The sequence below is a fragment of the Hypomesus transpacificus genome, chromosome 9 (genome assembly GCF_021917145.1).
Source record: "Hypomesus transpacificus isolate Combined female chromosome 9, fHypTra1, whole genome shotgun sequence".
Classification (NCBI taxonomy): domain Eukaryota; kingdom Metazoa; phylum Chordata; class Actinopteri; order Osmeriformes; family Osmeridae; genus Hypomesus; species Hypomesus transpacificus.
In genome coordinates, this window is record NC_061068.1 from 4,238,360 (window position 1) to 4,254,032 (window position 15,673).

At 38.7% G+C, this 15,673-nt stretch overlaps 4 protein-coding genes across 4 annotated transcripts; all 4 read right to left on the reverse strand.

The window, feature by feature from the left end:
- Positions 1 to 1,722: 1,722 nt before the first annotated feature.
- LOC124471912 (odorant receptor 131-2-like) lies at positions 1,723 to 3,256 on the reverse strand. The gene is made up of 2 exons (XM_047026575.1): positions 3,101 to 3,256; positions 1,723 to 2,532 (listed from the first exon to the last, which is right to left on the reverse strand). The coding sequence occupies exons 1-2, from the start codon at positions 3,254 to 3,256 to the stop codon at positions 1,723 to 1,725; spliced, it is 966 nt and encodes a 321-aa protein (XP_046882531.1).
- A 2,378-nt stretch (positions 3,257 to 5,634) lies between these two features.
- Positions 5,635 to 7,168, reverse strand: LOC124471913 (odorant receptor 131-2-like). Its single transcript, XM_047026576.1, has 2 exons — positions 7,013 to 7,168; positions 5,635 to 6,444 (listed from the first exon to the last, which is right to left on the reverse strand). The coding sequence occupies exons 1-2, from the start codon at positions 7,166 to 7,168 to the stop codon at positions 5,635 to 5,637; spliced, it is 966 nt and encodes a 321-aa protein (XP_046882532.1).
- A 1,922-nt stretch (positions 7,169 to 9,090) lies between these two features.
- LOC124471914 (odorant receptor 131-2-like) lies at positions 9,091 to 10,633 on the reverse strand. The gene is made up of 2 exons (XM_047026577.1): positions 10,478 to 10,633; positions 9,091 to 9,915 (listed from the first exon to the last, which is right to left on the reverse strand). Exons 1-2 carry the CDS (start codon positions 10,631 to 10,633, stop codon positions 9,091 to 9,093), a joined length of 981 nt encoding a protein of 326 aa, XP_046882533.1.
- Positions 10,634 to 12,308: 1,675 nt separating this feature from the next.
- Positions 12,309 to 14,122, reverse strand: LOC124471915 (odorant receptor 131-2-like). Its single transcript, XM_047026579.1, has 2 exons — positions 13,957 to 14,122; positions 12,309 to 13,133 (listed from the first exon to the last, which is right to left on the reverse strand). Exons 1-2 carry the CDS (start codon positions 14,110 to 14,112, stop codon positions 12,309 to 12,311), a joined length of 981 nt encoding a protein of 326 aa, XP_046882535.1. The 5' UTR covers positions 14,113 to 14,122.
- Between the last annotated feature and the right edge of the window lie 1,551 nt (positions 14,123 to 15,673).

Genomic DNA, 15,673 nt, shown 5'->3' on the forward strand with positions numbered 1-15,673 from the left:
CAATGGAGAAATTGCATATTAGCCTATGTTCATCAAAATGCAAATGTTAATAATGCTTGTTCCATTAATGTAGCCCAACAAATAGAACAGACGGCTCTTTTGCCCCAAAAAGGAACCGGAACACTTTTTATCTAAAAGTAAAAGTACTAGAATGCTCTTCCGAACCATTCTAACTCAAGTCCAGCGGTGGTTAAATAAAAACATGTTAAGATAAGGATAACCAGTAAATCCTTAAACTTGTAGTATTGTTACATTAATGTTAACTTGATTATCTTTGAAGATAGTATAACACATTTTTTGTCTGTTTAAATTGTTTATTATGTATACATTTTACAATACATTTATTTACAATGCTAAGAGTGCCATGCATTTGCAGTATATGAAGCAGTTGCATGCGATGCAGCTTGTATAGTGTGGCTGTACTCACCTCCAGTGAAGCTCTACAATGTGAAGGTCTGGTAACCTTTCTTTCAGTCTTAAATTTATGTATTTTGATTGGAGCCCTGGGATTGATTGTTTTTTGAGTGCAAGAAACAGGGAGAGAGAGAGTGTGTGTGCATCATAATATTTGAGAATTAAGCCATGTTAAGCTTATTGTATAAGCAATAACAACAGCATTTTATTGCCTAGATTGAGGACCATTCCCCAAGGCCAAGAAATGTTCAGACTGGGATACAAACAATCAGGGATTTTATGCATTTTATGCAGCTAACATAACTGTCAATCTGCACGATTATATTTAACACTTTATTTTAAATAGTAAGTGAGTTGATCTGTATGCATTTACTTTATCTATGGTTTACTGTACTTAATGACCTGCCTCAATTCATCACATTTATCACCACCACCTTAGAAAACACACAAATATTTTATTGTGTCTAAAACAGCAACATACAATCAAGAGAATGACACTTGAGAATTTTTCTGATGGCATTCATATGCTGTTTGCACATATGTGATTGTTACACAACGTGGTTCAAACTCTGTTTGTCTAACCAGACCAAAGCACTGTAAGCTGAGAACCAGGCTAATTATCAGGTAACATTAAAGGCATCCTACAGGGAATAATTTTTTATTGTGTGTGGGCTGAACAGTGGTCAGGTTAGTTTCATCAGGTTGCTGCAATTTATAAATACAAACTACGTTGACTAATATAAAAAATATTTTGTTTCAAAAATTGCTCGTAAGATTTCTGAACTGAAAGAAACTGTGACTGAACACTCACTTCTGCAGGTCAGCAGTAAGCACCCTCTCACTTACAGAGGCCTTTTCTCTCTGCCACTGATCTTAAAGAGAGTGTCATTACGTGGTAGGGTTGCCAACCGTCCCAAATTGTCCGGGACATCTTGAATTATGGTTGATTTTGATTTGTCCCATCAGGGACAGCTCCAGTTCAGTATTCCAATCACATTCTCACCAGACAATAATAGGCTACTGTATACGCGCCAAAACTCACGTAAATATTGCTATGGGACACAATTGTTGCTTGTTGATGATAGTGTGTGTATAATGGCCACTGGTGAGGTGAAACTTGTAATAATTGCCTTGACTAATACTTTAAACAATACATACAAGCAAATACCTATTAGTGGTTTGCCAAAATTAAACTGAAATGAGTAGGTTTATCATGGTATGGCTGATGAAAGCTTGCGATTGCCATTATTGTTTTTCAGCTGTTGGTGCGCGCGCATGTGCGTGTGCGCAACTGGAAGAAAGTGTCCCTCATTTGGGGTTGAAAAAGGTGGCAACCCTATTACGTGGGTAGGTGCTGGCATTCACCCTGCACAGCAGGTACCCCTTGAGATGCTTCCGGAAGGTCTGGTCCCTCAACCCGTACACGATGGGGCTGACGAAGCGTGGGATGATCTGCACGATCACGTAGGAGGCAAATCTGATCTCCAGCAGTTTAATTGGGAAGAGATACAGCAGGCCTCCTTCCAGTGCAGCACGCACATAGGAGATCATACACAGGAGGAGCTGCAGGCCATGCAACAGGATGGTGTTTCTGGCCTTTCTGGCATCGCCACTCGCGGCTCGCGCTGCAAACATGATGCTTAAGTAGGTGTAAAGCAGAGTGAGCCACACCAGTGCCAGGAAGATGTAAAGAGAGGTATTCTTCCTCTCAATCATGGTTGGGTACCGGAAGAGGCCTTCTGGATGGCAGAAAATCCTGGAGCTGAAGAAGCTGAGGGGTTCATTAGCAACTAGGATGAAAACATCTGGCAGGATAGGGATGGCAGTCAAGACCCAGATCAGACTAATGGTGATGTAGGTGCGTTGGACGGTGCAGATCTGGGCGTGGCGCAGCGGGATGCATACAGCGATGTAGCGCTCTATAGCCATGGTGGCTAGATTGACAGGTGTGTTGAAAGTTGTGAAGATTGCGGTGACCAATAGGAAGCAGCAGAAGGACACATTCAGGGTGAACACGATGTAGCTCAGGACATGGAGGAGGCATGCCAAGGTCAGCTGTAGAATGTCGTTAACCACCAGGTGGATGAACAGGATGTAGCGAGGGTTGGTTTTGAACATCTACAGAGATAAATAAGCATGTTATGGATCTATTTGCATTAAAGGAAAACCATCTGACCAAAGGAAACTTTCAACCTTAAAGTTGTCACAATGTGCCTATTCTATAACAAATAGTTATATATAGCCACCACTTTTCAGAGTAGGGTGCAGAAGAGACATCAGAAATTTGGAAAATTACATCAAAAGTTGATTATGACACAGATGTACAGTTGTGAAAATGAAAATTCATTGTAGAAAATAGATTAAGTACGGTTTACTTTATATGTGGACCACAGTGAACACATCTTTTCCTTGAGACAGTCACATCTGAAAACCTACAGTACTTTACTTGTACTTTATTCTTCAGTTTTTAAAATTACACTTATAAAATGTTTCATTCAAGAAACTTAAAAAAAATTATACAAATTCACAGAACTAATAACATTGCACCAATTTAAACCAGCTGTATTATCTTAACTGGCTGGAGAAGATTGATTGACAAAAAATAACAAGAACTGTAAAAAATTATAACATTTTTAAGATGCATAAAAGATGGAGAAAGGGAAATAAAGGATGTATCTGTTTGTACCTGATGTTTTGTAAAGGTGTGGACCAACATGCTGTTTATGTAGTTGATGGAGAGACAGAGAGCCACCACGATGATGTTCTTGGTCAAGGCTGTTTCAAACGTGTCACGCTGCATCAGGACAACAGTAAAGTTGCTTTCCCCTGCTGAGAAGTTCATCTCTGTTACCTGATTTTCTAGATAACCGGAAAAAAGGTAAAGGCATTTTTTTCTCAGTTTCTTAACCACATTTGTCCAAGCTGAATCTTTTTCCTCAACAATGAACGCACACAATTAATAGTTACACAATTGTATTATATACTGACTACAACCATAAACATGGCCTAACATAGTCAAACCCTGTGTCTGTGCAGTTTGTTGATATATTGTTGTAAAATATATACAAATACAAAATTAGTAGCTATATCACAGTCTGTTCTTTCTTTCTTTACATGATTAAATGAAAGATGATCAGCTCAGAAAAAGTGTTCCTCAAGAATATGAAAGTCCAAAAACAAAAGCGTTTTTTTATTTTTTCCCATACAAAATCCAAGTACAATCAGCTGTACAAATAAAGCACCAATAGATCACTTCAAAACCAGAAAAGGTTCACATTACTTTGATGGGAATGATTTGTATCAGCTCAACTAAGAAATGTATTAAGTATTTGCAGTGCTTGTGTCACAGCAATGGGAAAAGGACAGCCTTTTTTGCCCTTAAAAAACAAACAGTTTTGCTTGTTAGATTATGATGTAGATCGAGTAGATTCTAGTTATTTAAGCACTTGATAAAATTGCTGTAGGACCTGGGATAAATGCAATGCTTGTCTTGGGATTAAATGAATGCATGAATGGAGAAATTGCACATTAGGCTATGTACATTAAAATGCAAAATGTGTTAAAAAAGGCGTGTTCCATAGAAGTAGCCTATCAAATAGAACAGACAGCTCTTTGGCCCCAAAAAGGAACCAGAATACATTTAACCTCAAACTAAAAGTGCCAGAATGCTGTTCCGGACCATTCTAACTCAAATCAAGCAGTGTTTCAATAAAAACATGTTGAGATAAGGATAGCCAGTAAATCCTTAAACTTGTAGTATTGTCAAATTAATGTTAACTTTGAAGATAGTAAAACAATGGTTTGTCTGTTTAAGTTGTTTATAATGTATACATTTTACAATACATTCATTTACAAGGCTAAGAGTGCCATGCATTTGCAGTATATGAAGCAGTTGCATGTGATGCAGCTTGTATAGTGTGGCTGTACTCACCTCCAGTGAAGTTCTACAATGTGACGGTCTGGTAACCTTTCTTTCAGTCTTAAATTCATGTATTTTGATTGGAGCCCTGGGATTTATTGTTTTTTGAGTGCAAGAAACAAGGAGAGAGAGAGTGTGTGCATCATAATATTTGAGAATGAAGCCATGTTAAGCTTATTGTATAAGCAATAACAACAGCATTTTATTGCCTAGAATGAGGACCATTCCCCAAGGCCAAGAAATGTTCACACTGGGATACAAACAATCAGGGATTTTATGCATTTTATTCAGCTAACACACCTGTCAATCTGCACGATTATATTAAAACACTTTATCTTCAATAGTAAGTGAGTTGATCTGTATGCATTTACTTTATGTATGGTTTACTATACTTAATGACCTGCCCTCAATTAATCACATTTATCACCACCACCTCAGAAAACACACAAATATTTTATTGTGTCTAAAGAAGCAACATACAATCAAGAGAATGACACTTGAGAATTTTTCTGATGGCATTCATATGCTGGTTGCACATATGTGATTGTTACACAACGTGGTTCAAACTCTGTTTGTCTAACCAGACCAAAGCACTGTAAGCTGAGAACCAGGCTAATTCTCAGGTAACATTAAAGGCATCCTACAGGGAATAATTTTTTATCGTGTGTGGGCTGAACAGTGGTCAGGTTAGTTTCTTCAGGTTGCTGCAATTTATAAATACAAACTACGTTGACTAAAATAAAAAATATTTTGTTTCAAAAATTGCTTGTAAGATTTCTGAACTGAAAGAAACTGTGACTGAACCCTCACCTCTGCAGGTCGGCAGTAAGCACCCTCTCACTTACAGAGGCCTTTTCTCTCTGCCACTGATCTTAAAGAGAGTGTCATTACGTGGTAGGGTTGCCAACCGTCCCAAATTGTCCGGGACATCTTGAATTATGGTTGATTTTGATTTGTCCCATCAGGGACAGCTCCAGTTCAGTATTCCAATCACAGCATCACCGGACAATAATAGGCTACTGTAAGCGCCCCAAAACTCACGCAAATATTGCTATGGGACACAATTGTTGCTTGTTGGTGACAGTGTGTGTATAATGGCCACTGGTGAGGTGAAACTTGTAATAATTGCCTTGACTATTACTTTAAACAATACATACAAGTGAATACCTATTAGTGATTTGCCAAAATTAAACTGAAATGAGTAGGTTTATCATGGTATGGCTGATGAAAGCTTGCGATTGCCGTTATTGTTTTTCAGCTGTTGGTGCGCACGCATGTGCGCACCTGGAAGAAAGTTTCCCTCATTTGGGGTTGAGAAAGTTGGCAACCCTATTACGTGGGTAGGTGCTGGCATTCACCCTGCACAGCAGGTACCCCTTGAGATGCTTCCGGAAGGTCTGGTCCCTCAACCCGTACACGATGGGGCTGACGAAGCGTGGGATGATCTGCACGATCACGTAGGAGGCAAATCTGATCTCCAGCAGTTTAATTGGGAAGAGATACAGCAGGCCTCCTTCCAGTGCAGCACGCACATAAGAGATCATACACAGGAGGAGCTGCAGGCCATGCAACAGGATGGTGTTTCTGGCCTTTCTGGCATCGCCTCTCGCGGCTCGAGCTGCGAACATGATGCTTAAGTAGGTGTAAAGCAGAGTGAGCCACACCAGTGCCAGGAAGACGTAAAGAGAGGTATTCTTCCTCTCAATCATGGATGGGTACCGGAAGAGGCCTTCTGGATGGCAGAAAATCCTGGAGCTGAAGAAGCTGAGGGGTTCATTAGCAACTAGGATGAAAACATCTGGCAGGATAGGGATGGCAGTCAAGACCCAGATTAGACTAATTGTGATGTAGGTGCGTTGGACGGTGCAGATCTGGGCGTGGCGCAGCGGGATGCATACAGCGATGTAGCGCTCTATAGCCATGGTGGCTAGATTGACAGGTGTGTTGAAAGTTGTGAAGATTGCGGTGACCAATAGGAAGCAGCAGAAGGACACATTCAGGGTGAACACGATGTAGCTCAGGACATGGAGGAGGCAGGCCAAGGTCAGCTGTAGCATGTCGTTAACCACCAGGTGGATGAACAGGATGTAGCGAGGGTTGGTGTTGAACACCTACGGAGATAAATGAGCATGTTATGGATCTATTTGCATGAATGGAAAACCACCTGACCAAAGGAAACTTTCAACCTTAAAGTTGTCACAGTGTGCCTATTCTATAACAAATACTTCTATAAGGCCACTGCTTTCCAGAGTAGGGTGCAGGAGAGACATCAGAAATGTGAAAGCTTACATCAAAAGCTAATGATGACACAGATGTACAGTTGTGAAAATGGAAATTCATTGTAGATATTAGTTCAAGTAAAGTTTTCTTCATATGTGGACCACATTGAACACATCTTTTCCTTGAGACAGTCTTATCTGAAAACCTACAGTACTTTACAATTACTTGATTCTTCAGTTCTTAACATTACACCTATAAAATGTTTCATTCAAGAAACATTAAAAAATGATACAAAATTCACAGAACTAGTAACATTACACCAATTTAAACAAGCTGTATTTTCTCAACTGGCAGGAGAAAATGTATTGACAAAAAATAACAAAATCTGTAAAAAATTATAAAAATGTTAAAATGCATGAAAGATGGAGAAAGGGAAATAAAGGATGTATCTGTTTGTACCTGATGTTTGGTAAAGGTGTGGACCAGCGTGCTGTTTATGTAGTTGATGGAGAGACAGAGAGCCACCACGATGATGTTCTTGGTCAAGGCTGTTTCAAACGTGTCACGCTGCATCAGGACAACAGTAAAGTTGCTTTCCCCTGCTGAGAAGTTCATCTCTTTTACCTGATTTTCTAGATAACCGGAAAAAAGGTAAAGAAATTTTTTTCTCAGTTTCTTAACCACATTTGTCCAAGCTGAATCTTTTTCCTCAACAATGAACGCACACAATTAATAGTTACACAATTGTATTATATACTGACTACAACCACAAACATGGCCTAACATAGTCAAACCCCGTGTCTGTGCAGTTTGTTGATATATTGTTGTAAAATATGTACAAATACAAAATTAGTAGCTATATCACAGTCTGTTCTTTCTTTCTTTACATGATTAAATGAAGATGATCAGCTCAGAAAAAAGTGTTCCTCAAGAGTATGAAAGTCCAAAAACAAAAGCCTTTTTTATTTTTCCCCATACAAAATCCAAGTACAATCAGCTGTACAAATAAAGCACCAATAGATCACTTCAAAACCAGAAAAGGTTCACATTACTTTGATGGGAATGATTTGTATCAGCTCAACTAAGAAATGTATTAAGTATTTGCAGTGCTTGTGTCACAGCAATGGGAAAAGGACAGCCTTTTTTGCCCTTAAAAAACAAACAGTTTTGCTTGTTAGATTATGATGTAGATCGAGTAGATTCTAGTTATATAAGCAATTGATAAAATTGCTGTAGGACCTGGGATAAATGCAATGCTTGTCTTGGGATTAAATGAATGCATGAATGGAGAAATTGCACATTAGGCTATGTTCATCAAAATGCATGTGTTAAAAAAGGCGTGTTCCATAGAAGTAGCCTATCAAATAGAACAGACAGCTCTTTTGCCCCAAAAAGGAACCAGAATACATTTAACCTCAAATTATATGTGCCAGAATGCTCTTCTGGACCATTCTAACTCAAATCAAGCAGTGTTTCAATAAAAACATGTTGATATAAGGATAGCCAGTAAATCCTTAAACTTGTAGTATTGTCAAATTAATGTTAACTTGATTATCTTTGAAGATAGTAAAACAATGGTTTGTCTGTTTAAGTTGTTTATAATGTATACATTTTACAATACATTCATTTACAAGGCTAAGAGTGCCATGCATTTGCAGTATATGAAACAGTTGCATGTGATGCAGCTTGTATAGTGTGGCTGTACTCACCTCCAGTGAAGCTCTACAATGTGACGGTCTGGTAACCTTTCTTTCAGTCTTAAATTCATGTATTTTGATTGGAGCCCTGGGATTGATTGTTTTTTGAGTGCAAGAAACAAGGAGAGAGAGAGTGTGTGCATCATAATATTTGAGAATTAAGCCATGTTAAGCTTATTGTATAAGCAATAACAACAGCATTTTATTGGCTAGATTGAGGACCATTCCCCAAGGCCAAGAAATGTTAACACTGGGATACAAACAACCAGGGATTTTATGCATTTTATGCAGCTAACATAACTGTCAATCTGCATGATTATATTTAACACTTTATCTTCAATAGTAAGTGAGTTGATCTGTATGCATTTACTTTATCTATGGTTTACTGTACTTAATGACCTGCCTCAATTCATCACATTTATCACCACCACCTCAGAAAACACACAAATATTCTATTGTGTCTAAAACAGCAACATACAATCAAGAGAATGACACTTGAGAATTTTTCTGATGGCATTCATATGCTGGTTGCACATATGTGATTGTTACACAACGTTCTTCAAACTCTGTTTGTCTAACCAGGCCAAAGCACTGTAAGCTGAGAACCAGGCTAATTCTCAGGTAACATTAAAGGCATCCTACAGGGAATGATTTTGTATTGTGTGTGGGCTGAACAGTAGTCAGGTAAGTTTCATCAGGTTGCTGCAATTTGTAAAATACAAACTAAGGTGACTAAAATCTTAAATGTTTTGTTTCTAAAATAGCTTGTAAGATTTCTGAACTGAAAGAAACTGTGACTGAACCCTCACCTCTGCAGGTCAGCAGTAAACACCCTCTCACTTACAGAAGCCTTTTCTCTCTGCCACTCATCTTAAAGAGAGTGTCATTATTTGGGTAGGTGCTGGCATTCACCCTGCACAGCAGATAACCGATGAGATGCTTCCGGAAGGTCTGGTCCCTCAACCCGTACACGATGGGGCTGATGAAGCGTGGGATGATCTGCACGATCACATAAGAGGCAAATCTGATGTCAAGCAGTTTGGTTGGAAAGATCTGGAGTAGTCTTGACTGCAGAAGGGAGTGCACGTAGGTTAACATACACAGGAGGAGCTGCAGGCCATGCAACAGGATGGTGTTTCTGGCCTTCCTGGCATCGCCACTCGCGGCTCGCGCTGCAAACATGATGCTTAAGTAGGTGTAAAGCAGAGTGAGCCACACCAGTGCCAGGAAGACGTGAAGAGAAGCATTATTCCTCTCAATCATGAATGGGTACCGGAAGAGGTTTTCTAGATGGCAGAAAATCCTGGAGCTGAAGAAGCTGATGGGTTCATTAGCAACTAGGATGAAAACATCTGGCAGGATAGGGAGGGCAGTCAAGACCCAGATCAGACTAATGGTGATGTAGGTGCGTTGGACGGTGCAGATCTGGGCGTGGCGCAGCGGGATGCAGACAGCGATGTAGCGCTCTATAGCCATGGTGGCTAGATTGACAGGTGTGTTGAAGGTTGTGAAGATTGCGGTGACCAATAGGAAGCAGCAGAAGGACACATTCAGGGTGAACGGGATGTAGCTGAGGACATGGAGGAGGCATGCCAAGGTCAGCTGTAGAATGTCGTTAACCACCAGGTGGATGAACAGGATGTAGCGAGGGTTGGTTTTGAACATCTACAGAGATAAATAAGCATGTTATGGATCTATTTGCATTAAAGGAAAACCATCTGACCAAAGGAAACTTTCAACCTTAAAGTTGTCACAATGTGCCTATTCTATAACAAATAGTTATATATAGCCACCACTTTTCAGAGTAGGGTGCAGAAGAGACATCAGAAATTTGGAAAATTACATCAAAAGTTGATTATGACACAGATGTACAGTTGTGAAAATGAAAATTCATTGTAGAAAATAGATTAAGTACGGTTTACTTTATATGTGGACCACAGTGAACACATCTTTTCCTTGAGACAGTCACATCTGAAAACCTACAGTACTTTACTTGTACTTTATTCTTCAGTTTTTAAAATTACACTTATAAAATGTTTCATTCAAGAAACTAAAAAAAAATAATACAAATTCACAGAACTAGTGACATTGCACCCATTTAAACCAGCTGTATTTTCTCAACTGGCCGGAGAAAATTGACAAAAAATAACAAGAACTGTAAAAATTATTAAAATGTTAAAATGCATAAAAGATGGAGAAAGGGAAGTAAAGGATGTATCTGTTTTACCTGATGTTTTGTAAAGGTGTGGACCAACATGCTGTTGATGTAGTTGATGGAGAGACAGAGAGCCACCACAATGATGTTCTTGGTCAAGGCTGTTTCAAACGTGTCACGCTCCTTCAGGACAACAGTAAAGTTGCTTTCTCCTGCTGAGAAGTTCATCTCTTTGACCTGATTTTCTAAATACCCCCCAAAAAGGTAAAGATACACTTTTTGTGCTCGAGCACATTTGTCCAAGCTGAATCTTTTTTCTCAACAATGAACACACACAATTAATAGTAGCACAATTGTATTACTGACTACAACCATAAACATGCCCGAACATAGTCAAACCTCATGTATGTGTTTGTGCCGTTTGTTGATATATTGTATGCTGTAAAATATCTCCCAATAGAAAACACGTGGATTTATCACAGTCTGTTCTTTCTTTCCTAACATGATTCCATGAAAGACGATCAGTGCAGAAAAAAGTGTTTCTCAAGAGCATGAATGTCCAGAAACAAAAGCCTTTCTTATTTTCCCTATACAAATTCTTAGTCCTATCAGAAAATACAAATGAAACACCAGGAAATCATTTCAAAACCAGAAAAGGTTCACATTACTGTGATGGGAATGATTTGTATCAGCTCAACTAAGAAATTAGTTTAGTATTTGAAGTTCCTGTGACAGCAATGGGAAAATTGCACCCCAAAATGTATGTTATGATGTAAATCAAGTAGACTCCCGTTATTTTAGCAGTTGAGAAAATTGTTGTAGGACATGGGTTATATACAATGCATGTCTTGGGATGAAATAAATGAAGCAATGGAGAAATTACACATTAGGCTATGTTCATCAAAATGCATATGTTAATGAGGATTGTTCCATTAATGTAGCCCAACAAATAGAACAGACGGCTCTTTTGCCCCAAAAAGGAACCGGAACACTTTTTATCTAAAAGTAAAAGTACCAGAATGCTCTTCCGGACCATTCTAAATCAAGTCAAGCGGTGGTTAAATAAAAACATGTTAAGATAAGGATAACCAGTAAATCCTTAAACTTGTAGTATTGTTACATTAATGTTAACTTGTTTATCTTTGAAGATAGTATAAAAAATGGTTTGTTTGTTTAAATTGTTTATTATGTATACATTTTACGATATATCAATTTACAAAGCTAACAGTGACATGCATTTGCAGTATGTGAAGCAATTGCATGTGATGCAGCTTGTATAGTGTGGCTGTACTCACCTCCAGTGAGGTTTTACAATGTGAAGGTCTGGTAACCTTTCTTTCAGTCTTAAGTTTATGTATTTTGATTAGAACCCTGGGATTGTTTTTTTTTTTGTGCAAAAAACAGGGAGAGAGAGTGTGCATCGTGATATTTGAGTATGGTTTACTGTACTTAATGACCTGCCTCAATTAAATACACTCATTAACACCACCACCTCAGAAAATGGGCAAAAATAATTTATTGTGTCTAAAAAAGCAACAGACAATCAAGAGAATGACACTTGAGAATTTTTATGATGGCATTCATATGCTGGTTGCACATATGTGATTGTTACACAACGTGGTTCAAACTCTGTTTGTCTAACCAGACCAAAGCACTGTAAGATGAGAACCAGGCTTATTCTCAGGTAACATTAAAGGCACCCTACAGGGAATGATTTTGTTTTGTGTGTGGGCTGAACAGTGGTCAGGTAAGTTTCATCAGGTTGCTGCAATCTGTAAAATACAAACTAGAGTGACTAAAATAAAATGAAAATTGTTTCTAAAATAGCTTGTAAGATTTCTGAACTGAAAGAAACTGTGACTGAACCCTCACCTCTGCAGGTCAGCAGTAAGCACCCTCTCACTTACAGAGGCCTTTTCTCTCTGCCACTGATCTTAAAGAGAGTGTCATTACGTGGGTAGGTGCTGGCATTCACCCTGCACAGCAGGTACCCCTTGAGATGCTTCCGGAAGGTCTGGTCCCTCAACCCGTACACGATGGGGCTGACGAAGCGTGGGATGATCTGCACGATCACGTAAGTGGCAAATCTGATCTCCAGCAGTTTAGTTGGGAAGAGATACAGCAGGCCTACTTCCACTGGAACACGCACATAGGAGATCATACACAGGAGGAGCTGCAGGCCATGCAACAGGATGGTGTTTCTGGCCTTCCTGGCATCGCCACTGGCGGCTCGTGCGGCGAACATGATGCTTAAGTAGGTGTAAAGCAGAGTGAGCCACACCAGTGCCAGGTAGACGTAATGGGGGATGTACTGGTTCTCGCTCATGGTGGTACTCTTGAAGACATTCTCTCGCAGGCAGAAGATCCTGGTGTTTAAGAAGCTGAGTGGTTCAGTAGTAAGCAGGGTGAAGACTTCTTTTAGGATAGGGATAGCACTCACCGCCCACATCAGACCGATGACCATGTAGGTGCGTCGGACGGTGCAGATCTGGGCGTGGTGCAGCGGGATGCATACAGCGAAATAGCGCTCTATAGCCATGGTGGCTAGATTGACAGGTGTGTTGAAGGTTGTGAAGATAGCGGTGACCAATAGGAAGCAGCAGAAGGACACATTCAGGGTGAACACGATGTAGCTCAGGACATGGAGGAGGCAGGCCAAGGTCAGCTGTAGCATGTCGTTAACCACCAGGTGGATGAACAGGATGTAGCGAGGGTTGGTGTTGAACACCTACGGAGATAAATAATGTGGATGTATTTGTATTAATGGAAAACCACCTGAAAAAAGGGAACTTTCAAGTCTTCACAATGTGCCTATTTTATAACAAATTGTTCAATATATCCACTGCTTTCCAGAGTAGGGTGGAGAAGAGCAGGGTCGGCAATGCCCCCCCAAATGGAATGCTGTGCCCCCTCAAAAAATTATTTTCTTAAAGTATGAATAAGAAATACTGGCATTGGCTATAAATTAAATATCAAGATAACTACACTTTCCAGCAGAATATGCAGGTCTGCTATTATTATGGCTCTCATACATGCTTTGTAAACGCGTGACGCCCTTGTGAAAAAAATGCCCCCCCCCATTGAATTCATTCTGGAGCCGAGTCTGGAGAAGAAACATCAGACATTTTTTTAATTGCATGAAAAGCCGATGATGACACAGATGTACAGTTGTGAAAATGGAAATTAATTGTAGATATTAGTTCAAGTACAGTTTACTTTATATGTGGACAACAATTAACACATCTTATCCCTGAAACAGTCACATCTGAAAACCTACAGTACTTATACTTTATTCTTCAGTTCTTAAATTTACACATATACAATGTTTAAGCTCTTTCCTGTTGTTCTGCTCAGTTGTATTCCTCCAAGAAACATCAAATGTTTTTTTCACTAGTAACATTGCAAACTAATAACTAAAACCAGATGTATTTTCTCAACCTGGAAAAGTCACGGAATATGTTAAGTCACTTAACATATTTTTTTTTAATTAAAAATAGGTAAAGATGCCTAAAAGATGGAGAAATTGAAGTACATTATGTATCTGTTTGTACCTGATGTTTTGTAAAGGTGTGGACCAACATGCTGTTGATGTAGTTGATGGAGAGACAGAGAGCCACCACGATGATGTTCTTGGTCAAGGCTGTTTCAAACGTGTCACGCTGCATCAGGACAACAGTAAAGTTGCTTTCCCCTGTTGAGAAGTTCATCTCTTTTACCTGATTTTCTAGATACCCAGAGAAAAAGAAAATATATATTTTTTCTCAGTTTCTTGACCACATTTGTCCAAGCTGAATCTTTTTCCTCAACAATGAACGCACACAATTAATAGTTACACAATTGTATTATATACTGACTACAACCATAAACATGCCCTAACATTGTCAAACCCCATGTATGTGTCTGTGGCGTTTGTTGATATACTATATATTGTAAAATATATACAAATAAAAAATGAGTAGCTATATCACAGTCTGTTCTTTCTTTCTTTACATGATTCCATTAAGGTGATGAGAAAAAGTGTTCCTCAAGAGTATGAAAGTCCAAAAACAAAAGCCTTTCATATTTTTCCCTATACAAATTCCAAGTACAAAAGGCTATACAGATAAAACACCAGGAAATCACTTCAAACCAGAAAAGGTTCACATTTCTTTGATGGGAATGATTTGTATCAGCTCAACTAAGAAATGTGTTATTGCAGTGCGTGTGTCACAGCAATGGGAAAAGGACAGCCTTTTTTGCCCTAAAAAAACAAACTGTTTAGCTTGTTAGATTATGATGTAGATCGATTAGATTCTAGTTATTTAAGCAATTGATCAAATTGCTGTAAGACCTGGGATAAATGCAATGCTTGTCTTGGGATTAAATGAATGCATGAATGAAGAAATTGCACATTAGGCTATGTTCATCAAAATGCATGTGCTAATAAGGATTGTTTTATTAAAGTAGCCTATCAAATATAACAGACGGCTCTTATGGCCCAAAAAGGAACCAGAATACTTTTAACCTCAAATTAAAAGGACCAGAATGCTCTTCCAGACCATTCTAACTCAAGTCAAGCGGTAGTTAAATAAAAACATGTTAAGATAAGGATAGCCAGTAAATTCTTAAACTTAAAGTATTGTCAAATTAATGTTAACTTGATTATCTCTGAAGATATTTAAAAAAATGGTTTGTCTGTTTAAGTTGTTTATAATGTATACATTTTACAATATATTCATTTACAAGGCTAAGAGTGCCATGCATGTGTCTGTATATGAAGCCGTTGCATGTGATGCAGCTTGTATAGTGTGGCTGTACTCACCTCCAGTGAAGTTCTTCAATGTGACGGTCTGGTAACCTTTCTTTCAGTCTTAAGTTTATGTATTTTGATTAGAGCCCTGGGATTGATTGTTTTTTGAGTGCAAGAAACAGGAAGAGAGAGAGAGAGTGTGTGCATCATAATATTTGAGAATTAAGCCATGTTAAGCTTATTGTATAAGCAATAACAACAGCATTTTATTGGCCCGAATGAGAACCCTTCCCCAAGGTCAACAAATGTTCACACTGGGATACAAACAAACAGGGATTTTATGCATTTTTAACACTTTATCTTCAATAGTAAGTGAGTTGATCTGTATGAGTTAACTTTAAGTATGGTTTACTGTACTTAATGACCTGCCTCAATTAATCACATTTATCACCTCCACCTCAGAAAATGAGCAAAAATATTTTATTGTGTCTAAAACAGCAACATACAATCAAGAGAATGACACTTGACAATTTTTCTGA

Coding starts and splice junctions, on each gene's coding strand:
- LOC124471912 (XM_047026575.1), bottom strand. CDS start 3,256: ATGAACTTCTCAGCAGGGGAAAGCAACTTTACTGTTGTCCTGATGCAG. Junction 2,533..3,100: donor ACACCTTTACAAAACATCAG/GTACAAACAGAT, acceptor TTATCTCTGTAG/ATGTTCAAAACCAACCCTCG.
- LOC124471913 (XM_047026576.1), bottom strand. CDS start 7,168: ATGAACTTCTCAGCAGGGGAAAGCAACTTTACTGTTGTCCTGATGCAG. Junction 6,445..7,012: donor ACACCTTTACCAAACATCAG/GTACAAACAGAT, acceptor TTATCTCCGTAG/GTGTTCAACACCAACCCTCG.
- LOC124471914 (XM_047026577.1), bottom strand. CDS start 10,633: ATGAACTTCTCAGCAGGAGAAAGCAACTTTACTGTTGTCCTGAAGGAG. Junction 9,916..10,477: donor ACACCTTTACAAAACATCAG/GTAAAACAGATA, acceptor TTATCTCTGTAG/ATGTTCAAAACCAACCCTCG.
- LOC124471915 (XM_047026579.1), bottom strand. CDS start 14,112: ATGAACTTCTCAACAGGGGAAAGCAACTTTACTGTTGTCCTGATGCAG. Junction 13,134..13,956: donor ACACCTTTACAAAACATCAG/GTACAAACAGAT, acceptor TTATCTCCGTAG/GTGTTCAACACCAACCCTCG.